We start from the raw sequence: 24735 nt of genomic DNA on the forward strand, positions 1-24735 counted from the left end.
ATGAGGGTTTTTGTAAAACAAATGCAGGTACTTCAGTGTTATTTCAGTCAGAAGAGTACATTATGAAAAAAATGTGACTACAGTGAAAGTGGAAACTTGTTAATAGGAACAAATAATATGTGAACAATTTGTGTTTACATGAAAGGTGTATCTTGAAAGAAGGAACAAGGTGAGACCATCTAACAATGGAGGTGTAGAATAAGATGAGACTATTCTGTGAATGTTCATAGTTTCAGGAAGTTTTTCTTGATTGTACTTGATACTTGAGATGGTTGAAATGTTTCATGCATCTTAGTGGGGGGGTTTTGTCTTTGGTATTCATTTTAAAAAGACTTTTTAAATTTAGTGAAGCAGTTAAGTCAGTGTAATGGGTAACTGCTGCCAAAGGGGATCATCTTTCTCTCTTCTGCATTTCCCCAGTGCTTTGCATACACACATCCTGGCAGTTCAGGGAGCCAATTTTTCAGATGACTAATTGTTTCTAATTGTTTTCAGGGGAAATAACAGGACAGTGATGGCTTTTTGTGGAATTGGTTCCCATAGCTGTCATCATAGATTCAGTCTGACATAAGGCTGTGGTAGTATGGAGAATGACAGCAAGGGGCACAAGACTGAACCTTGTGGTGGTGGCTGTTAGATAAGTTTCATTCTAACATGACTTTGAGCTTGACTAACCCATCTAAAATTCATGCCAGGAATTTAAAGAAACAGTCTGGAATAATTATACAGCTATTTGAGAACTTTAGAGGGGCAGATGATCTTTGAGGAGAAAGAGAAAATGCACTAAAACATGCTTTTAAACAAGCAAACAAACAAATAAAAAAAACCCATAAAACCCTTCAAAAATCCCAACCCAAAACCTCATAACAGTCAACAAACTGTTGAAAAGGTGGAAGCTGGAGGGTTACAAACAAGTTATCTTACCCACAGTTCCTGAAGGAATAGGGATAATGTAAATTATTTGGCCCTGGTGATGACCTGGAAGATACTAATCTCTATGAACACCTAATAAGAGGTTTTTAAGAAGAAACCCCAGTAACCTGGTTGAACTTTGTTTTGTGGCAGGGCACAGGACCTAATGGATAGTGGTGTAAAAAAGGCTTTTTGATACTGCTCTGTTATGCAGTGAATGGGAGCAGTTGTGTAGTAGAAATAAATCTGCTTGGAAAACTGTATCTAGAAATAGGACGGGCAAAGTGAAAGAATTTCTTGAATTTCCTAGGTGGTCTGTCTTTAAATGCCAGGTGATGTTTTTCTACAGTATCTACATACGAATTATTCTGTAACATGAAAGGCAGCCAGAAAGTTTGATTAGGATTTGAATTTAATATCATTCTGACAAATTGATGAAACCACTGCATTTTTAAATGGAAAGCTGTGGATTCAAATGAATGAGGTGTTGCATCTTGGTGGGAGTCATCAGCTGTGCAATCACAGTGGAGAATGACTGAAGAATAGAAACTATAAGGTGTAGTGGGTTAGTTAATAGTAGATATTTAGCATCTTTCTTGTTAAAAATTACTGCTTTCAGAGTTAACAATTGCACCTGATTTATATGTATCACTGTCGTGGTTTAGCATAGCTTGGTTTTTAGTTACAGAGAAAAGTCCATCACTTTTACAGAAAGTGATTCTCTGTGAGAAATGCTAACAGCTTCCTCCGGACTCAACAAAACCAATCAGCTGGCTAGTTCTGAATACTGGCTATTAAACCACTTAAAGCTGAACGTGCCTCTGTGAAATGACACTTAAAAACGAACAAACTCCAGGAAAATTCTCTTGCTTCCGGCCCTTGAACAGGTAATTGGATGCGGGCCCAGCCCTCAGCGCGGCTCGGCAGATTCTGCCACCGCCGAGCTCCAGCCAGGGCCGGCGGGCCGGGCTGGCTCTGCTCGGCTCCGGGCCGGGCTGGCTCTGCTCGGCTCCGGGCCGGGCTGGCTCTGCTCGGCTCCGGGCCGGGCTGGCTCTGCTCGGCTCCGGGCCGGGCTGGCTCTGCTCGGCTCCGGGCCGAGCCGGCTCTGCCCCGGCTGGGAGCCGCCAGACCGCCCTGCCGGTGCCGCGGGAGCACCGTGCGGCTGAGAGCAGAGGCGGGGCTGCAGCCCCGCGGCCACACAGCCGTGCAGCCCCGCAGGGATCAGAGAACCCTCTGCAGGCCCGGCAAGATACCAGCTCTTGCAGTGCACGGGTGAAACTTGCAGACAACAATCCTCTCTCAAGTGAGAGAAAAGGAAAGGGTGAAGAAAACAACATGGAGACACTGAGGCCTGTGAAGGAGGAGTCAAATCCCAGATGGGAGGAGAATGAGGAGATGCCTTAGTCTTGGGCTGAAATTCTCTTGCAAGGCTATGGCAAAGATATAATTGATACATCAGACCCTTTCCCCCCCCATAACTCCTGGAATGCATTGGGGGGCTATAGCGTTCTAACCACAGCTGTGAGCAGAGGCACCCCATTGAAGCAAACAGATGCTGAAGTAGCGGTGATCCAATAAGAAGTGGATCCAGAGAGAAATGAGAGAGATGAGAAACCTTGCTCCAGGGATGGAAGAAGTAAACCTCTGTTCCCAGAGATAATAGAAGAGGACTTTTGTTTCTGTATTAGAACAGCTCATCCTTAAAATTACACCCCAATAAGCTGAGATGACCCATGCTGGTAGTTGTGGGAAGACTGCCAAACCGTGGCAGGGATTTCATGATTGCAGATTTCCGGGTGGCTGCTATTCGTGAAAATTAAAACCAAGAGAGAGCTGTTTGTTGTGGAAAAATCTCCATGGCATGGCAGGAGAGACTCCTCTCCTTAAGTGAACTGAAGAAAAATTATTTTAAAACTGGTAAACTGATTGAAAATACCAAATTTTCAATCTTTGTGTTGTCAGTGGTAAAGAAAGGAAGAGTTGTGGGGAGAAGTGTTCTGAAGGTTTATACTGATTCTTACTATTCTTCTTTTAGTTCTGTTAATAAAGCTTTCTTTATACTCTTTATACAAAGTTTTGAGCCTGCTTTTGCTTTTCTCCTAATTCTTATCTCACAGCAGAAAATGAGTAAATAATTCTAGGGAGTGCCCCGGCATTGGGCCAGCACTCAACCCACCTCAGTTACCAGGATTGAGAGAGACGTGCTGAGCCACCAGCTGAGATACTGAAGTTGGGGGCAAAGTTGCTCTTGTGGGTTTGTCCAAATAAATTAAAACTTTAATGCATGGAAGCATAAGGAGAAGTTGCCTTGTCTGCTTAGTTTCTTCTGTTTAGTGGAGTGTCTTTTGGAGTGAATTGAAATTGATATGAACAATTAACAAGCAGGTTAACTTTTTTCAGTGGGAGAAATTTCATCCAGTTGCTTTTCATAATATGTGGCACTGCTGAGGCTGCTCACATACTGAATATTTTTGTAATTGGGATGAAAGGCAAAACTACTATTTGTGCTTTTGTTTTAAGAATACTGTTAAGATTTATTTAAATACAGGTAACTTTAACCTGTTAGTAAAGAACTGTTGGCTACTGGTATTTACTAGTTGTATCCATGTTAGAGGTAGATCAGAGAAATTGGATTCTTAATTTAGTGTGTGACATCCTTTTCTTCTCTGAAATAAAGCATTTTTTTGCTGTTGAGAGACACAAGCTGGGATAAATACACAATGGAACCTTAATATTATTATAAAACCATTGAGCATTTGCATAACTAAAAGAACATTGGCTATTATTATCTATTTGATGCAGAATCCTACTGGGCTATATGAAGATAAAGCTTAGTTCCCTGTTAGGCAACAAGTTGTAACTGTGTAATCCTGAGGAATTATTACAGTTTACAAAATACTGAGATGTCTGACAGCAGTAGTTCAGTAAAAGGTAGAAAATAAATTAGTTTGTCCATACCCAGGAAGGTCCTAGGTGACATGTGTGTGTGTCTGGACTTAACAAATGCTGCAGTGAGTTCTGCTTGCAAATCTGCTTATGCCTTGTTCTCACGATTGGTCTCTTTCATGAAGAAGCTTTTTAACCGGCGGACAGATGTGAAATAATGTCTGCAGCTTGTGTGAAGATATGACTCAAATCCTGTGAATTGTTTTAGCAGAATTACATGTTAGAACACAGTTGAATTTCAGGCTGTGCCAACTTGCAGTTTACAATAAAGGCTATTTTATAATCTTCTTGATTACTTTTTCTAAAGTTTAGACAGAAGATCTTAATTGCCCTTATTGTACCAAAGTAATTAAATTGAAGTCAGACAGCCAAAGATATAATAAGGTCATATGGATAAACATTTTTCTGCAGTTCCTGCTTTCAAGTATTTCAGTCTTTCGAGTATTTCTCAGCAGTTCACTGAGAGATGTATTGGCATAGCTATTGTAGCACTGGTTTACTGAGCACCTGGGGAGGAACAGAATAGAAACGTAGGAAACCAGCACTGCTAATAAGGAAGAAAATACATTGTTGTATTGTCAGTAAACTACTTAAAGACATGCACACAGCTGTGTGGTTTCTGTTAGTAACTGTATGAACCCTGCTGATACTACTCACTGTCTTGACAGAAATACAGGGAGAATGGATTGCATTTTTACTGTTTTTTGATGGATTAGGAGAAGGAAAGGGAGGGTAATGGGAAGCATTGCAATAAATGAGAACGTCTTCAAGAGTCATTTATTAGGTAAAATCGTTGCTGTTCATTGGCAATGATGGCAAAGCCTCCTATGTGGTTTTCTGACGTTACTGATAATGGCTAAGGCAACTCTAGAGTAGTACTGGAGTCAATATCTATCTGCATCTACTTGTTACAATCTGTATGTGTAGTCAGCCCTAAGTGTCTCCCCAGAAACACCCGAGTGCGGTTTGCGTGTCGGGGTGTGCGGGGGGACAGCGCCACCTGCCGGGGAACCTCCGGCTGGGCAGCGCCCTTCGGGTGCGGCCGGCGCTCCTGAGCTCCGGGCTTTGCAGAGAAACACGCCTCCTTCAACCTGAGCGAGGCTGAGCGCTGCAAGTATTTTCTCAGGTTTTCATTTCACTTTTTTATTTATAGGAACATCATTTGCAGCGGGCTATCTCAGCACAACAAGTCTATGGAGAGAAGAGGGATAACATGGTTATACCGGTTCCAGAAGCAGAAAGTAATATTGCATACTATGAATCTATATATCCTGGAGAATTTAAAATGCCAAAGCAGCTGATTCACATACAGCGTAAGTAAAGTAACTCATTCATTGACGTCTACATTGCATCTGCTTTCTCCAGGCAGCAGCTAACGGAAGGAGAAGACACAGTCTAGCTGTGCCAAGGGTTGGATGTTAGGAAAAAGTTTTCTACAGAAAGAGTGATAAAGTAGTAGAATTATCTGCCCAGGGAGGTGGTAGAGTCACCATCCCTGGATGTGTTTATTGGATATGGCACTCAGTGCCATGGTTTAGTTGAGGTGTTAGGGCTTGGGTTGGATGTGATCTTGAAGGTCTCTTCCAGCCTTATGATTCTGTGAGAATTTAATGTTGCTAGTAGTTAAGACATTATTCATAAATGTCTGTTGAGCTCTCCTCAAGACTGTTTCCTGAAAATTAATTTTTTCAACATAGGGTTGAAAAAATGTTGAAAAATATTACTTGCTAAAGAAGTATGTTCCATATTAACAGTTTGGAGGGAAATTTAGGTTTGCTAGCAAGCACAGACACAAATCTATTTAATGAGGAAGATACATAATGCATATCTAAGAAAGAGAATACTTGTCCCTGAAGCATCTCCAGGATAAAATGGCAGTAGAGTTGGACTGGGGAGCCAACCAGAAACAACAATAGCAGTAGAAGTATTTGCCTATGCCTGGTGCAAGTATTCTATATCTAAAAGCAGATGGGGTTTGATATCACTGATGACTTGGAAATTTGTTGTAGTTTTGCTTTTTTTTGGAAGATAGCAGCTATTTGCTATGGACATGACCCTTCATGTGAGCACCACATTACTTCAGATAACTTTGGAAAAAAATCATAAAAAATACAGTCTGTTGCAGAATTCTTTTGTATGGTGCAATGAGCAGAATTGAAAAAGCAGTATCTGTGCTATGTGACTAATTAACTTTGGTTAAATGCTAGACTTGTATGTCATTCTGAGCCTCAGTAATGGCTTAAAATATTGGAATTGTTGAATAGTGTGGGTTGGAAGAGATCTTTAAAGATCACCTAGGTCCAAGCTCCCTGCAATGAGAGGAGTTTAACTTTATCAAGTTGCTCGGAGCCTGGTCCAGCCTGACTGTGAATGTTCCCAGGTATGGGCATCCACCGGTTTTCAGGCAACCTGTTATAGTGTTTCACCACCCTTGTTGTAAAAAAGTCATTGTACTTCCTTCCTACTAGCAGTCTTCCATCCTGATATTAAGGTTATACATTTCATTCTTATTTTCCTTATCTAGCTGTTCTAACAGCTGGAATTGTGAATTTTAAGCTAGATATGTATTCTACCTATTTATTTATTAAAACTAGATATGTGTTTTCATGTGTGCACTTGGAAAGAAATTTGTGTCTCTTACCAACCACAGCAGTTTAAATGAAGCATGAGAACTAGGGAGTCACGTCTCAAATGCAGTGATGCATTTTCGTAGGATACCATGGAAAACAGTTTTTTGCATTCTGCAAGACATTGCTTGTATTTGGAGATACTTTGCTACACAGGGTAGGTCATGTTGGGCCAGTGTAGTCTGACTCATCTACATCACAAAAATCATTGATGAGAATATGTTAAGATCATTGTAATACAGTCTGCACATGCTTTGTTAGGAGTACCTTTGATGTATGTTTGGGCTGAAATCTGACCTGCTGATCATACAATACATAAAACTCCAGAATGCTTGGCAGCATTGAAGATTTTAATGAATCTAGAAATGTCTTACCGAAGCAGTGAGGCAGTAAGCTGTTAGTTGGTTTGACCACTAATAATTTTTCATTGGTTAAGAAAACTGTAACAAGTAGATGTCAACTTTTATGCATGATTTTTAACAGTAACTTTTTTCAAGAAAAAACCTCAATGTTTACATCCATGTGGAAGTAGCATTATTACAACATTCAAACAAGTCATTTTGGTTTTCTCCTGAGAAGTGTGGTGTGTGCTGTGCATGCTATTAGAACAAGACATTTTTGTAGTAAAACTAACTTTTGGCTTTCACTGTATCATTTAGCTTTTAGTTTGGATGCTGAACAGCCAGATTATGACTTGGATTCGGAAGATGAGATCTTTGTGAATAAGTTGAAGAAAAGAATGGACATCTCTCCTTTGCAATTTGAGGAGATGATAGACAGACTAGAAAAGGGCAGCGGTCAGCAGGTACAATGGTACTTTGAATAAAGAATTTGAAAGACTCTGTGCATTACTGTATGAAAGTGACATGCTGGGTTTTACATTTAGCCAGTCAGCCTGCAAGAGGCCAAGCTGTTGCTGAAGGAAGATGATGAATTGATCAGAGAGGTATATGAGTACTGGATTAAAAAGAGGAAAAATTGTCGAGGTCCTTCACTTATTCCAGCAGTGAAGCAGGAAAAACGAGATGGTTCCAGCACAAATGACCCTTATGTTGCTTTTAGAAGACGAACAGAAAAGATGCAGACGCGAAAAGTAAGTGTATCAGTGCCTCCCTCAGCTTTTCTTTCTGTTCATTCTCCCTCTTTCCAAAAGTTGTTTATATAAAGAAAAAATTTACAGCGAGGTACAACATAATAAGAAATTGAATGTTCTCTTTTTAATTTGCAAGGGCAAAAAACATAAAACAGCTTTAGTTGCACTATCAAATGAAAGTTTATATTCACTTTTTCACTAAATTTACTGTTAAACCTACTTAGGCTGTTGGCAAGCTGTGTATCACTGATAACATTCACATGCTTCTCTTTGGCTTAGCACATGACTTGTCTTTTTTTTTAATATACCTAAATATTTATAACTTACTTTAATTCAGATTACTTAAATGATGTGGGGAAACACGTGTTTTATGTATCTACAGAATCGAAAAAATGATGAAGCTTCTTATGAGAAGATGCTGAAGCTGCGTCGAGATCTGAGTCGTGCAGTAACCATCCTGGAGATGATAAAAAGGAGGGAAAAAAGCAAGAGAGAGTTGCTGCATTTAACACTGGAAATTATGGAAAAGAGGTAATGTTTATTGAAAATTTGCTGCAGAAGGCTTTGGAAACTATTTTATATTTGGATTGCTGCAAATATTTGAACAGTGGGAGATTTTTAAAATAAGTTCAGACTGTTTCGCATTTACAGGATAGGCAAATCTGAATATGCTATGGAGAAAAAAATAAAACATTAGGAAGTTGCTTATTAAGAGAGGGCTATTGTCATATTAAGCTACATTGTTTTATTATGTGTGTAGATACTTTCAAACTTAGGTATCTACTCTGTATATTATACCAGAAGAGAGATCATAGTTTCAAGCGAAGTCATTTGAAATTGTGTGTTAAGTAAGTAGTTTAAGGAAATCCCAGCTGTTTTTAAGGCAAATTTCAATCATTACTATTCTTCTTTGATTTAATGATCTCTATTCTTTGCAAAAAAAATTTGATATAATACCCTCTTGAGGAAAACAAGCATTTCATGCAGTATTAAATGTGAGAGTCATCTCCAGCTAGTGCTTCTTTCGCCATCCTGTTGATTGTCTGTGTTGTGGGCCAAATGCTCTGCCAAGTGTCACTTTCTCAGTTGACTGAGGATCACAGTTGTATTTTGGAGTTGTCTTTTAGTTGATACTTAGAATCTTAATAGAACTTTCTAGCCTAAGGTTCCATGCATGAAAATAAATGTTGTGAGTCAATACCTTAAAACTGCAGAAATGACTTCTTAGTCTGGGTTTTTAGGGAGACAAGCTGAACTTGCTCTACTAGGGCACTTCTTTTAAGCCCTGAGCATTTTCAGCAGAAACAGGGGAGAGAAATAATGAAGATTTTTCCAGTTGCTTTTTAAAGAAAATAAGGTATTGAATAAAGACTTGGAATACCTCCCTCGGAATAGAGAACTGCATTTCATCTCAGTATTTGTCACAGGACTTGAAATGTAATGTTTCGTGGATCTACTTATTGAAAGTGCTCTGTTACACAAAAGAAGGAGGATTCATATAAAAGGCATTCTGTTTTATTGTTAAAACTTTTTGAATAATAAATTCTTTAAATGGTGCCTATCCCCAAGGAAAAGGGTGGGTAACCCTCTCCTTTTCTTTGCAGTGTTGCCTTTTAGAAATGCTTTACAGAGTAGTTGTCCTTTTTCATCTGTCAGCATTATTAATTGCAATGAGTTTTCTATGTTATTAATCTCCTCCTCTCGACTAATACTTTCTGCACTTCTTGCTGATATACTGGATATCCCTTTTATCCCAGGTTGCAAGCATTGATTTGTTTTTCTCAATTTTTTACCAGATGGATATTGTACTCTAACAAATAAAATTTATTCTGATTTCAGGTATAATTTGGGTGACTACAGTGGAGAGATCATGTCTGAAGTCATGGCACAGCGGCAGCCGCTGAAACCCACCTATGCTATTCCCATTATTCCTGTGACTAACAGCAGTTCTTTTAAACACCAAGAAGCTATGGAACTTAAAGAGTATAAAGTAAAAGTAAGTCATGTCAATAACAAAGTTTCTGTTTGTGCTGTGAAGTGTACAAAATACACCATTTTAGGATTGGAGGAGGGAGGAAGCTTTTTGGAACTGACAGTAGGGTAGAAAAGCTGTAAGTGAAATAAAATGGCTTTGTTCTGTTGGAGTTTGAAGGATAACATATTACCAACATTCCTCAAGATAGAAATAAAGGAAGTACAGACAAACTACAGACAAAAGGACACATGCAAATGTGTTCTTATTCAGGAGGAGGGAAACATTTCTCTTTACTACTGTCCATAAAGTTGGGATGTACTCCTGTCCATAAAATTAGGTATTGTATGAAGATAGAACTAATTATGTGAATACCATGTATTGTTCTAAGCTATGTAGTTAATTTAATATGGAGGGTTAGGGTTTGTTTTGTTTCTTAAATATGATCCATTGATAATTCTCTCTCTGCTGTATATCTTTGGTTTCATATTTAAGTAAAATATCAAATAATCTTATTTGATTTAGACAGCTGACAAGTACTTTTCTCCCTGCAGGCTTTAATTTTGTGTCATACAAACCATAGCTACAGTGCGAACAACAGAGCATGTTAAATAGGTCAGGTGACACAGGATAAATGCTGAGGTACAATTTGAATTTTAAACCAAGGCAACTTGTAACTGAAGAATATCCAGAGGCTGTTCTGAATCTGACATGGTGGCTTTAATCAGTGAATTCTTCCACTGGCAGTAAAGCATTGTCCTTGTGATTGCTGGTGTGTACTTGCTTATCAGTGATGTGGATCAGTGCAGTGTCCCACAGCTTGGAAGCTTGGGAAATACTCTTAAACTTGACTTTGCATAGTATGGGGAAACATTTTTAATATAAACATGTTTAATTTTTAGAGACTTTGTAAGACTATAGGTCTCTTTGAGAAGTCTATTTTTGCTTTCAGAGCATTGTTTGGTACTTAGTAATACCCTGACACTGCATAAATGGCTATCAATTAAAAATGCTAGGAAATAAAGAAGGTGCCTCATAGAGAGATCGTGATACATATTTTGGTCTCTTTCTCCAAAGTAGTACTGTTATCTTAACTGCTAGTGAGTTACCTACCACAGATAGAGCAAACAGTGCTTGATTTCATATTGTCTGTTCAGTGTTTCAGTTACTGGAAATGAAGTTCAGACACTCTGAAATGAATGCATGTTTTATTGGGAACATGGTAGAGAGATGAGTTCATGTTAGTAGCTTGCTTACATAGGAGTTGATTTAAACTCCTCTTTTAATGTAATTTTTTTCTGTGTGTAATTTTGCACTGCTCTCATTTTTCTTGCAGCAAGATAAACCTGATGTTATTAGACCCAAAAGAAAGTATGAGAAGAAGCCAAAAGTCTTACCTTCGTCCGCTGCTGCTACTCCTCAACAGACAAGTCCTGCTGCACTGCCAGTCTTTAATGCTAAAGATTTGAATCAGTATGATTTTCCTAGCTCAGATGATGAACCTCTTTCCCAGGTAGGACCTGTAGTGTTTTATGCTGCTCTTTGGGAAACAGCAGAAGTAAAACTCAGGAATTGTCTGATGCCTCTCCTCATACACCACTCTCACCCTATCCCCTCTTCAAAGGTTTTGTCTGGTTCTTCGGAGGCTGAGGAAGAAAATGATCCCGACGGTCCTTTTGCCTTCCGTAGGAAAGCAGGCTGTCAGTACTATGCTGTAAGTAGAATTTCCTTGTGCATTGTAAGACAGTGTCATTGTGTGAAAACATCTCATGTTTAATTGCTTAAAATTATTTTAAGCCTCATTTAGACCAACCTGGAAACTGGCCTTGGAGTAGCCCTAAGGAGGGAAGATTAGGAGATGTGCGTTACAGATACTGCTTAACCACCCTCACTGTACCCCAGAGGTGTATTGGATTTGCACGAAGACGGGTTGGCCGTGGTGGAAGGTAAGTGCTGTATAATTGTTGCTGTTTTTAAAAAGAAAATTAAATTGGTAAGATGCAAAGAAGAACAAAGTCATCTGTAAACCCAGAAATTAAAAAAAAAATTGAATATCACAGGGAGATTAGCTGCCTAATGTCTCCATTTTTGTTTGGCACTAGTAGAAGCTGTTTTAGTAATGTTTTCTTAAATAGTTCTCAGAGTTTTTTATTGCTTGCACTCCCATTTTTGGCATGAAAATGTGTGTATATCTTCAGTTGTGATTGGTTTGGTTTTATATTTTTTGCATAGCTACCCTCAAATAGGTTCTTACTGGGTGGTTTACAAGGGGATTTGGGCATTAATATGTGACATCCCTACTCCTTTGGGATGTTTGTAGGTATAGTCAGTATATATGGGAGTAAGGCTTTGGAAATGAAGTTACTTTAGGAGGGCATAATAATCACTTTTTAGTTAAGCGTTGTTATTCTCTAGGTCTTTTTGTTTTAGTTTTGTGTTGTTGAAGTGTCTTTCATAAAAATGTGATGTTGTACCTCAGCTCCTCTTCAGACAGGAAAAACTAGAATATATCTAAATACTTACTGTGAAATAATACGTGGTCGTGCATTGTGTCAGGGGAGCGTGTATGTGTGTGTTGGCTTGTTCTAGAACACTTTTGTGTTGCGTTATTTATCCCTTTGTCATCCACAAGCACACATGTCAAACAGACTTTCTTGGTGTTTTCTTGACACTGTTTAATTGTGCGTTGTTCTCCTGTTCTAGGGTGCTACTAGACAGAGCGCATTCGGACTACGATAGTGCATTTCATCATCTGGATTTGGAAAGGTTTTCCTCATCACAACACTCTTCAATCAGTCAATTTGCCAATACCTCAGAAACAAATACCTCGGACAAATCTTTCTCAAAAGACCTCAGTCAGATACTAGTCAATATCAAATCATGTAGATGGCGGCATTTTAGGCCTCGGACACCATCCCTACATGACAGTGACAATGATGAACTCTCCTGTAGGAAATTATACAGGGGTTTAAATCGAACAGGCACAGCACAACCCGGGACCCAGACATGCAGTACCTCTACACAAAGTAAAAGTAGCAGTGGTTCAGCACATATTGGTATGTTTATTTTAACAAACTTGCTTCTAGAAGTTTTAAACTTATGTCAGAAAATCCAGAATATGATTAGGTCATTTATATTTTACATTGTGGTCTATTTTGATGGTAGCAGCCTATCTTCAAGTGTATCTTTTTTTGCTACGATGAATTTATTCACATTTTTTGCTAACAGTAGTGTACCGCATCTGACATTTATACAAATGCTGCAATGGTATGTAATTACAATGTTAGAAATACAAAAGTTGAAACAACAGTATTATGTAGGGTTTAAGTTCACTGAATATTTGGATTTTTTGAAATTAAAAATACATTAATTGAAATGTTGATATAAATATTATGTACCACATTTTTTCTAGTACAAGGTTTGGCAGTGATGGGAAATATTTAGGTAAGATGTTTGCATTTAGGGTCCCAGCATGCTGTGAATTCTTACTTGAACTTCAATGAACTTAAATCCCATTTCCCAGCCAAGAAGTGTCTAGCCCACCCTCACTGATACATCTGCTTATGCTTAGCAAAACTCTTGGACTGATCACCTCTACATCTCGTCAGCAAGTGGCAGATTACATCTTATATATAGAACCTAATTACAGATTTGAGGATCTGACTCTGAAAAAATGTCATGTGCTAGTGGTTTTTAATTGGAACACTATTGGATAGCATCACTCTTGCTGCTTCTTACTGGAAGATTGCTATTTACATGGTTAGAATGGAACTTACCAACTCATCAAAATTCATGAGTTACTTACTGTAAATGTGATCTTTTTATAGAAGGTTAAAGTGACGTAATTTTTTATATAAAACAACCTTAGAAGTTCACCATGGTTTTGTAAGGAGTCTCTGGAATCATATTTTCCTTGCCAGTTTGAATTATGGCTTTGGAAATCAATCAGAAAACCTGGATAATGTAGGAGTGTGATGAGCAGAGATGCATATACCTAATAAACTAAGGAAGTTGTGGGTTGTTTTGGTAATTTACTTTAAAGACCGTTACACTGGTTATCAGATAACTTTAATCTTCTGTTTGCCACTATATTATATGCCTTCCCTGCTGTATCATGTTTTGAGGTTTTTTCCTGAAAATTCTTTGTCTTTGCATTTGTAGAGTTAGTGAGCAGTTTTGTTTGCTGCTTTATTTCATGCTTCCTCTCCATGCTGTTTTAGAAGTAGGTCCTTGCCCCCATGCCCCTTTCTTTCTTCTTTCATTATTCTTCTTGCTGGAAATGTACTAGGGCTAAAACTGATGGTTCTTCTGGTTTGTGATCTTAGTGTGGCTTTTGGTGTTAAATTCTTCTCGTTCACTGGCTTGAATCAGTAAAACAAGTCCAGAAGTGAAGGAGGGCATTCTCTGCCTGGTGGCCAGGCTGAACCTGATAAATGGGAGCCAGATGAGTGAAAACAGAACCAATGTGTGTTGAATAGACTGTAAATACACTGCAAAGTATTCATGGGCAGTGCTTTACATTTGAAAGTCACATAGACATGAAAAATTGGCAGATGGAGTTTAAAGCTCATGTCTGTGTGTGTGTCTGTAAAAATAAACACACATATATCCTTTTAGAGTGCTTTTTTCCCTGGAATAGATTATAAGGATATTTATCTGCATAATTTAGGAATTAAATGGAATTATTTATGTGTGCCATAGAAGATTTTAATTGTGTGGTTGCATATTGAAGCCTATGGGAACATAATACATACTAGTGTAAGTACCTGGTATAATACATTCATTTGTGCTTGGAATTCTGTGAAGATTATTCAGTATTTTTAAAAAATACTTAAGTATTCCAAGATTTTCAAAATACAAATATGGAGTTTAGTTTCATAATTTTACTAGGATTTGATACAGATATTAAATGTTCAATAAAAAAATACAGCTATCTGAATTCATAGGTATACTTTAAATTGGTTACCAGAGTCTTGTCATTAACATAACCAGGTAGATTATAAATAATTATATGGATACAATCTTAATTGTGATTCTTGTGGCATTGGAGTGTATATAAGTCTGTGTTTGTGTGGTGTGCTGCTGATCACCTGTTCAGGTGTAAGCGTTTGTAAGGAGCACAGTCTGCTCCATCTTGGTACCAGTGTGGTTTTAGTGGGGTTTTTTTCCCATTTTCTAAAAGGATTCTGTGAGATACATTGTCTATACAGGTCACGGGGGTGTTTGCACATCTTGTGTGTGAGTCTGACTTATTCAGAGTTGCCTGTCAGTGGGGCTGCAGCTGCTGTGTTTTGTTCTCCTGTAGCCAATACTGTAAAGAACCTCAGGTATCTAACAGTCATACTGATGTTTTTGTAGTAGTTGCTATTGCAGCTTAACTACCCTGTAGGATTCCCCTGTTGCTTTTTCTTAGTTGTTTTTAAACCTGGCAGTTTGTGGGTGTGGATGTTTTAGATTTGTTTCTGTTTGCCTTTTAGGTTTTTGAAGTGGCAGTTGGTCTTTTGTCAGAAAACACTTATTAATATATCTGTATTTTTAAGTCATATTATCCTTTCACTGCTACTGTAAGTTGTGGTCAAACTGTATTAATTACTTTTACTTTTAAGATGTTCATCCTGGGATTCTGTAGTGACCAACAGAGGTGGTCATGTTGCCATGTTTATTATGTGCCATCACATGAGTGGGTTTTTTTTTCCCTGCTTGGGCTTTTTCTGCCTTGCATGATGCAGACATACTGCTGACATGGAACAACTGCTGTGGAAAGTACTTTTCTCGGATCTGTTATATGTGGCCAGCAGGGCCATGAAGTTGAGATGGTATTTCAGGTCTGCTGTTAATGAGAGGATGTGTTACAAAAGCTGTGCTGTAATGTACCATTCTCTGGCTACAGGGAGCCTTGATTTTCATCCTGAAGATCAAAGAGGTTTCCTCAGAGCTGGTCATTTAAACATTTTGAAGTGCCTTTGATCCTGAAGAAATGCAATTTATTCTGATTCTGGCTTTCAGAGTGCTCAGTATTAAAGATTTGTGGATGTTGTTGCATTGGGATTTTGTGTGTAAATTGAGAAAGGGTGTCTTAAAATCCCTTACAAGTTACCTGAACACTTGTGGTGTGCTGAAGGCTAGGCTTTGGCAGCAGGAGCAAGTGGCCAAGTAGCATCACTTGTGTAAAGGGTAGTTCCTTCTGATCTTACTGAAGAATTATGAAAAAGTATCCTTTGCCCTCTTGCAAGAAGAGCTGATTAAAAGGTCTTAAGACATGTTATTCAGAACATTGCTACAAAGGAAGCAAGAACATTAAAGCATTATTTTTGTGGAGAATTGACTAGTTCAGCAGCAGAGTTACTTCAGTAAAGGAGCCTGTATTGCTGACAGTGTCAGGTTTCTCAGTCATAATCCTCAGAGATGGAGTGTACAGTAGGTATGAGTGTTGAGCTGAAGTGTTTGTGTCCCCTGTTGATTGCTTTGGTTCTGCCAGGCAAATAGCAGTCTTTGACCTGCATCACTTAAGAGACTGCTCTCTGCTGGAGACTTTCTCTTAAATATGTTGCATTCACATTTTTGAATGCTTGGATCTTGTAAACAAGTTAAAGACACTTAAAGCTACACACATGTATCATTCCCTTTCAGCCTGGTGTTTAGGAAGCAGAGCAGAGATACCTATCACTAGTGAAGTATTAGAGCACTGCTTCCCAGGCTCTGCTAAGAGCAGGCAACGGTTCTTGCATTATGTTCTTTTCTGCCTTCATCACCCAGAAGCTGGATCATTTTGAAAACAGTGTGTAAAAGCTGGCAGGGCTAAAGAGGCTGGCAGTTGACTGGAGCCTGTTCAACTGAATTGAGAAATCACTCTTTGAGAAGAAGCCTTACTGAAAACTGTTAGGTTTTGTGTTTGGGATTGTATATATGAATATACATACTATATATGAAAAGCTGTGTGTATCCAGGATACATTCAAATGCCTTGCATTTTCTTGTAAACTAGACTTTTGGTGATGTGATGCAAATTGTGCATTGCTGTTCAGTAACTTCTACTGTGGGAGTTCCATAGAAATAACATTTTCCCCAGTAAACTTGCATGCTTCTTCTGGACCTCTTTATATGCTTTTTAAAAGCAGTTTTACATGCTTGGGGATCTAGCAGGGTAGTGAGCTGTGCTTCCATTTCCCAAATATGTAATGTTGGTTGATGGATCTGTACTTGTTCAGCCTGGAGAAGAGAAGGCTTTGGGGTGACCTAGTTGGGACCTTCCAGTATCTGAAAGGAGCCTACGAGAAAGATGCTACACACTCTTCTTACTCTAGAGCATGTAGTGACAGGGCAAGGGGGAGAATTGATTAAAACTGAAAGAGAGTAGGTTTAGATTAGAAGAAATTCTTAGGAAGAAATTAGGAAGAACTTCTTTACTGTGAGGATGATGAGGCACTGGAACAGGTTACCCAGGGAAGTTGTGGAAGCCCCATCCATAACTTCCAGGGGCTTCCATTCTGGGAAGCCCCTGGAAGTGTTCAAGGCCAGGTTGGATGGGGCTTTGAACTTGCTCTAGGGGAAGGTGTCCTTCCCCATGGCAGGGGGTTTGGAACTAGATGATCTTTAAGGTCTCTTCCAACCCAAACCACTCTGATTCTATACTGTTTTTTCATGTTGTCATTAAAGTGTTGTACCTGAAGCCAGATTTTAGACAACCTTTTTCCAGAAAGAAACAGGAAAAAGCTTCTCAATCCTTGTGGCAATTCCTTGTAGCAATGTCGAAGGACTTGTCCATGGCTTTCATGACATCACTGGCTGTGTTTAGATGTTTTTATTTAACCCTTGTATCTGTAATATTCTCAACACTGCTCTGTGTTACTGTTTTCCCTTTTTTTAAATGCTTCTTTCACATTACAGGATAAACTTGGTGATGAAAAATACTGAAATTTGTAATGGCCACTGCCAGTGATCATTGGAATTTAATAGTCTTGGTCCATCTGTGGCTGAGCTGTTGAGATCCTAGTTGGAAAGCAAAGGCGTCAGGAGTAACAGATGTTTATAGCCCATCCTAAACTTAATTGAAGGAAGAAATAAGAAAAGGGAAAAAAGCTTCTTTAGTCTGGGAAATGTGACTGAGGATGTGGGAAGAGTCAGTACTTTTTAAAACACCTGAGCACTTACAGAGAATTCAAGATTTTGTAGTCTTACTAGATCTTCTCATTCACTTTCAGTTGGAGTAAAACTTTGCTCCAAAGTGGAGGATCTCTGGGGCTTGTGGAGCTGTTACACTTTGCATCCCATGCAAGGATAGTCGCATTTATAGCTGCAGTGAACTGTGTGTATCCTAACTGGCATGTGACATTTTGGTGGAAGCTCATTTTAAGAATGATGGGTAGACAAATAAAAGTGCATAGGAAGTTTTCTAGCTTTCATTCAATGGCTAATAAAAAATCCTTATTAACTATTTTCTGTCAGTCTTCTGCTACCAAGTAGGGAGTGCATATATAGACCTTTTTTCTAGATTATAATCTCTCCAGTTCTGATATTAGGAGTTTCACACTTAAGTTCTGTTGGGCTGAAATAAAATGCTGTAGTAGTAATAATCAAGGGCATAATGGCTCATGTTCTCATAGTGTGTAATAATGCCGTGTTTAAGTAAAACCAATCTTGAACTTCTTTTCAGAAAGTGAAACATCTTTGGGCCTGGTGCATCAAATACTAAATCACACTGATGGCTCTAAGTCTCTACAATCTTCTGAATTCTCTGGTGAGAACTTGCTATACAGTAGAAAATCTTTAACCAGGCAGTGTAAGCCAGATAACATCTCTCATAAGATAGAGATTTAAAAATGTGATGTTCTGGATTACTTAGCATTGTGATTGATACTTGCTTTGCATGCATTTTGGCATTAGTAACCACTAACTGTTGTCTTATACAGCAGGGATGTGATGCTCTCATATATTCCCCTTAAGAAGACATTGTAACATGATGTATCATCTTTCCACACACTTTAGCAGTTCTCTAGTTAATTGAATTCTGAAAAAGTTTGGAAGCTTTAGCTAGGTGAACTTTCTTCTGATCAAAACTGCCTTTTTGATGGTTATCACCTCCACTGAAAGGATCACAGAATATAGTAGTCTATAAATGGATTAGAAAAATTCTTTGAACCTAATGTAGTCTTACTGTTTGCATTTTCCCACTGAAATATCATTTCTGCTCTTGAGAACTTAACTTGCTATGAAACAATTTTAAGCTACTGTAATTTAAGTATCTAATTCTTAAGATGTTAACAGGACTGAAACACTTGTCTAAAAGTTTAATTATGCTGTTTTGAGCCTCTCAGCATTAAATTTTTTTAAAACTTTATTAGAGAAGACAAAAGCTTATCTAGCAAAGGTGATCTTGTGTTGACTCTACAAAGCTTGCTCAGTTTGCCTGGCAAATCTAGCGAGCATCTTCCATTCCAGAAATGGAGAGGAATGCCAGTAGAGGGACCAGGAATTTACACATGGATTTTCTGCTTTCTGTGGTATGCTCCCTGGTTTGGTTTGGTTGGGTTTTTTGGGGGTTTTTTTTTGTTTTTTTGGGTTTTTTTTTTTTGTTTTGTTTTTGTTTTTTTTTTGGTTTTTTTAGGAAACTGGTTATTGTTGTCAACTTAAAAGTCTGTATTTTCCTTCTTGAGGGAAGCAAAGTAACAAGTGAGTGACCTCACAGTAAAACTTGCAGCAGTCGTTGGGAGCGGAAGCTGTGGCTGTTGATCATACAAAGGCCCATCTGTTCATACAGATGGCACAGCCAGCCCCCCACAGACACTCAATTGTCACTGGTTTTGGCCACTTCTGGCAAGAACTAGAGTTTTCAGAGAAGCTAAATGCGAGCTGCAGCATTGTAAGGCTAGTACATGTTAAATGCTGCAGTACAACCAGTGAGCACTGTTAGAATATTTATATTGCAGTGTAAAACTGCTGCAAACTGGATCTTTAAAAAGTCCATTGACAGTATCACTGTTACTCTGTGCTCTGAAAAGCAATATCTGCTGAGTATCACCATCCCATCGAATTTGGCTGATGTGTAAACAGAATCATGCAATCGAAAAATGATATTCAGTGGCTTAGTTCAAGTAAAAATTGATATGTTGTTATCCCAAAGAGTACAAATACTCATAGAAGTGATTGTAGGAAAACACATTTATAGTGCAGTGTGCAATAGCTCAGTTTTTAATAAAACAGGATTTGTAGCTGTCATTGAGGAGATACTGAGTCATTTATCCTGTCAGTCAGTATCAGTAATGTACAGGGTTTCGTTCCTTGTACTCATAGCTGAAAACTCCTGAAGTCTGTTCTTCTACCTTCCTTTTCCAGTGTGTAAGCCCAAAAACCATTTCCTTGCTACCAAAGTACAACACCAATACTGTGAATATTTGTGTGTTGTCCCAAGCTGTTAAATGAACAGGATAACAGCATAACATCATATACTGACTTCAAATCTGGAGGTTGTCTCAACTGAAATGTTACCACTTGATACAGTGTGCTGCAAAAAATATAAAGCATTTGTATAGCCAGGTCTCTTGGTAAAGAGTTGCCCATCTTCTGATAACCATCTTGAGATGTGAATAACTTGAGGCAGAGTTGTGCTTTGGTTCTTCATGTTTAAGGTTAGAAAAGGAGTTGGGCTAGGTTAACTTAAGAGTCAAGTGACTTGCATAAATTACTGGAGGTGTCATGGAAAGTATGTAGAAGTTTTGTGGCAAGATACAGCTGTTGTCTGTGAAAGACAGTTGAGATATTCTGAAATTGTAATATTCTTATTTATTGTATATTAGTAGTGGTGGTTGAGATTTCCTCCTTTACCCATCACTGTGTAATGGTTCTGTGTAGTGGATGAAACTGGTTATTTCATCACTGTTTAATTTGGTAAATCCTGCACTATTAAATAGTCATTACTGTGTGATGGAACATGACCACTGAGGTTGGAGCATGCTGTTTGAGAAGAGTCTGTAAGCACTGCATCCTTGCTTGGGGCTGCTGAAGCAAGGGCTTGTCTTAAAATCTCACGTGTCATCTTTAAACATTGGATGTCATTTTTTTTGTCCCTTTTTTTTAAACTTCAAGCTGTTGTTTGGCTTTTTGTTGCTTTACTAATGTTATTAAAAGCCTTGAATGTCAGGAATCTGTAGCTTTGTGTAGTGCTGTGTAGCAATACTCTCCTGAGTTACCAGAAATATGGATACTGTTTTGAGTGTTCAGAAAAGGTCTGGGCTTGCTGCTTGCCTGCTCATTTTTTTCCAGGCAGATAATGAGCAGTGTATGGCAAAAACAGAATGACATTAATTTTTTCTATTTCTTCTCCATATACCATTTTTCTTTTGACACACATAAAAGATTTTCAGCTGTGACCTTTCAATTTTTGTAACAAAAATGAGAAGAAAGAATAAAATTTTTGGAAGAAGGTTTTTAGGGATACTCACTGGTTTTTTTTAAATGAACTCATGTTAACAAGATGCCGAGTTTGGCACCCGTCCAGTCGCATCAATGCTACGTTGCAACAAGCAGAAAGTATTCTCTGCAAGTCACCTAACACATTAATAGCAGCTATGTTTTTGTGCAGCAGCACATTCTGTTTGAATAGATTCTTTAAAAAAAAGAAAGCTGAACTTAGACTTGTTCTTTGAGAAGCTCAGGATTGTACCTGCAAATGTGGAGGCACAGTTGGTTCACCTGTGATTTCACTGTGCTGCACACATGTGATTTCCCTAATTCCAGTCACAGTTGGGTGCCACAGGAAAGGAATATGTAAGGTTAAATAGGTGAAAGTACTTTCTTGTAAAGTACATACAAATGGGTTTCTACATGCGTAGGAATGGCAGTTTTCAGAAGCAACTTATATCTTACAATCAATATGTTTATTTTTTTCAACTGAAATGTAATGTGGATTGTAGTCTGAGAGCGGGAGGGGGAGAAACCTGGTGGAAGTGTTAACATGATGGCTTTTAATAGAAGAGGAATGAAGTCGTGCTGTCCTAGATTGCCGGTCTTCAGAAGAAATTTTTATTTGGATAGTTCACAGTAGTAGCAATGTTCTCATTAAAACCTTCAATGTAATGTTTCTTGAGCATGGAGAGGGAAGACTTGGCTTACATAATAGCAATCTATAACCTTTTCTGGTACATTGGCATCTGTCTATGGAAAAGGAATATCAATCAGATTATTTTAGGAGGCTGTAGATTGCAGCAGCCCTTTCTGAGCAGTACTGCCTTTCTAACTTGGATGCAACTGATTCAGAATTCCACAGTAAATCCCTGATAGTGTTGTCAATAGTATTTTGAAATGTCTGTTAGACTTGTATTTTTAGAAAGGGAAGCAGCAAAAATGTTGCTGAGTGTTTAACCTAAATTGAAAAAAACTGAAATTAGTTGTTCTTGAGTGTATTTTCCAGGTACTAGTTTTAAATGGAGGAGGAGCAGTTGGAATATAGATGAGGGTGATGGTAGTAGTGGGGTGCTTCTGTCACTTGTTTCCTTTGACAGCTATACAACTTTCCAAAGTGGTGAGAAGCATACAGCTCTAAGGCTCCCAGGCTGTTAAAAAGAAAATAACTGATGTATAATTTCAAAACTAGAGCTTTTCAAAATGTCACTTCTGGAAAGAAGAGAGTGCTTCCAGCTATTATTTAGCATAGTCTTTCCTAAACAAACACAGCTCATCTCCATAAGCTTCATTTACTGCTGTTGCAAAAGAAACCAGTATTTTGGAGGTGGTTAAACCAACACAGGTGACTGTGTTCACCTCAGCTTTGTTTTATAGCTAGAATCTTAAATATATACTAAAGACTTGAAGACTGAAATAAACTACTAATTTCACTTAAATAGGCACAAGTAAGGTGATTATAATGACAGACGTTTTAATCATAGTTAAAGATTGTGGTACAGCGTATCCTTTTTTGCCCTTTTCTTCTTTGTCAGTCTGTGAGTTGTTTTTGTTTACATTGCTTAAGCAATCTGTTCCTAAGCAATACATTTACAGTGCTATACTACAGAATAAAATACCTTGTTCATAGAATCTACTAAGTTGAAAGGGACCCATCAGTATCATCAAGTCCAACTCCTGTCCCTGCACAGGACACCCTGATAAATCATACCATAAGTAAATAAATGGAACCTTCAATGTCACTGGCACTATGTTGGCTAAATGTATGTTGATTCTAAATTTTAGGGTTTGAAAAAACAATATTGTATATCTCGCAGTACCAGAACAGTATATCCATTTTCCTCCGTCTGTTACTGCTGCTCAGCTTTCCACGTGTTAATCTTTGTGTGCTAAAGCTTTCTTGCTCTAACTTGTGTTGGATGGCAGCTTAAAAAAAATCTAAAGGAGTTGTAAATTTTTTTTTGTTCAAATTAAACAGTCATCTCTTTGAGTATTGGGTCAATAAATTCTAGTTTGGTTTGGGTGGTTTTTTTTAAAGTTTTTGAGTAAGGACATTTATGAGTGAGGTTACTACCTTTAAGATATTATCCTAGGAATAATTTTACAATATTGCAGTGTTACTGAACATTGTAGAAGTAATTTTAAGTAATCTGTTGCTTATGGCAATATAAGTAAGTGCTACATCCTTACTTGCTCAAAGATGTTACTTATGAAAAAAGGTAATGTGAATGTAACAGCTGAGTAAAATTTTATAGCTTCAAGTTTTCAAATAGGAAACTGCTGGTCATAATTTCAGTGCCATTTCTAATACTTCTAATTACTAGAAGTAGTTTGAACAATACTTGAATGCCGAAAAAAGATAAATACACCAGGAAAATGCATGCTCAGCAGTGTGTGCTCTGATGTTTCCAAATATTGCAGATATTTATACTGACTTGTTATTCAAGTGAGGTATAATTGATCTTCAGAATCGTGTTGTATCCAGAAGCAGGACATTATTATGTTTTGATGCAAACGTGTTTTCTTCAGGCAAGCAAGCCTGAAGGAGTAGATTAACAAAAGAATCTTAAAAATTTCAGTTTGTGAACAGGACTTAAATGTGGTAGTGATTTGTTGCCAGGCAGTAGTGAACTTCCCCCAGAAGTGTGACTTCCAGTGCATTCTTGATGTATGAGTACTATTTACAGCACATATTTGGGAACATTTGTACAATAGGAATATAAAATTGGAAAATCTGGAAGGTGTATCTTTTGCAAGGGCATCCAAACTCTAACCTTGTAAATTGAAAACTGAGACTTCATTTTGTTTTGGAAAAGTAAACTAAAACAAAAAATGCTTTCACTGAAGTTAGTCAATGAAATAGTGATTCTGCTGCACCACTGGGCATCCCCTTGTCAATCTGTATGAATTAAGTCAGTTGTATACCTGTGGGTTAAATGCATAAAATTCTGCCTGACTTGTGATGCACTGACTACTGAGTCACCTTTCAAAGATTTTAGAGAGACGGATGTAGTTCTGTGAAATTTGGTATTGGAGTTACTTGTACATGTGTAGTTACAGACAAAAAAGGTACTGTACAGCAATAGCCTGCAGAGTTGTGAGCATGCCCAACTTAATGTTTTCAATTGAAACATAAATTTTAGTTGTAGGCCCTTGCTGCCTCCAGAATGCTGTCAGTGAGGGGTGCATTGTAGTTGCCAAGTTTTGCATATAATCCTATTTCTCTAATAATGCTGATACTGTAGTTTCACAAGGTGAAAAGAGTGATGCCATTTCTACATAATCATTCTTTTTAATCTGTTTTTAAAGAGTTGTTGGTGGACTGATTGCATTTTGGTTCCTTTCTCCCTCTTCCTTTTTAGTATCTTGAGCTAAATTCAGTTAAAGCCTATATACTAAACAAACAAAAAGAGAAGGTGTTTGGACAAAAATTTCTAGGAGGATGTCAGCCTCTTTGACATAAAGGTTCATTAAGGCTCTTAGGAACTTGTGGTAGTTTTTGGAGGTGGGGGTTTAGGTTTATAAAGTAGATGTGTTTATATACACAACTCCTACATATTTTGATGTAGTATTTTCTCATTTTATATTTTGTTCAGCATTTACAGCCGAACAATACCAGCAACATCAACAGCAACTGGCACTAATGCAGAAACAGCAGCTTGCACAAATTCATCAACAGCAAGCAAATAGTAATTCCTCTGCCAACACATCACAGGTGAGGGATTTGTCTGTGCTATGATTTATCCCTCATTGTTTCCCACCAGGGTTCATCTCTAATTGTCAACTGTT

At 38.1% G+C, this 24735-nt stretch overlaps 1 protein-coding gene across 9 annotated transcripts in view; it reads left to right on the forward strand.

Annotated features, from left to right (window-relative positions):
* EPC1 (enhancer of polycomb homolog 1) overlaps window positions 1-24735 on the forward strand; it is a 64339-nt gene that overhangs the window by 35944 nt on the left and 3660 nt on the right. For 4 of the 9 annotated variants that reach the window (XM_030264376.4, XM_032746626.3, XM_030264372.4 and 1 more), the window contains 11 exons: window positions 5012-5171; window positions 7145-7290; window positions 7372-7578; window positions 7961-8109; window positions 9418-9574; window positions 10887-11063; window positions 11175-11264; window positions 11348-11496; window positions 12254-12606; window positions 18203-18286; window positions 24543-24661. In XM_030264376.4, coding sequence (XP_030120236.3) covers window positions 5072-5171; window positions 7145-7290; window positions 7372-7578; window positions 7961-8109; window positions 9418-9574; window positions 10887-11063; window positions 11175-11264; window positions 11348-11496; window positions 12254-12606; window positions 18203-18286; window positions 24543-24661 — 1731 coding nt within the window. In that variant the 5' untranslated portion in view covers window positions 5012-5071. Of the gene's footprint in view, window positions 1-5011; window positions 5172-7144; window positions 7291-7371; window positions 7579-7960; window positions 8110-9417; window positions 9575-10886; window positions 11064-11174; window positions 11265-11347; window positions 11497-12253; window positions 12607-18202; window positions 18287-24542 lie in introns of all 9 variants that reach the window. The other 5 variants (XM_030264373.4, XM_012571408.5, XR_012054450.1 and 2 more) reach the window with 4 other exon arrangements.

This window comes from Taeniopygia guttata, chromosome 2 (assembly GCF_048771995.1).
Source record: "Taeniopygia guttata chromosome 2, bTaeGut7.mat, whole genome shotgun sequence".
Classification (NCBI taxonomy): Eukaryota; Metazoa; Chordata; class Aves; order Passeriformes; family Estrildidae; genus Taeniopygia; species Taeniopygia guttata.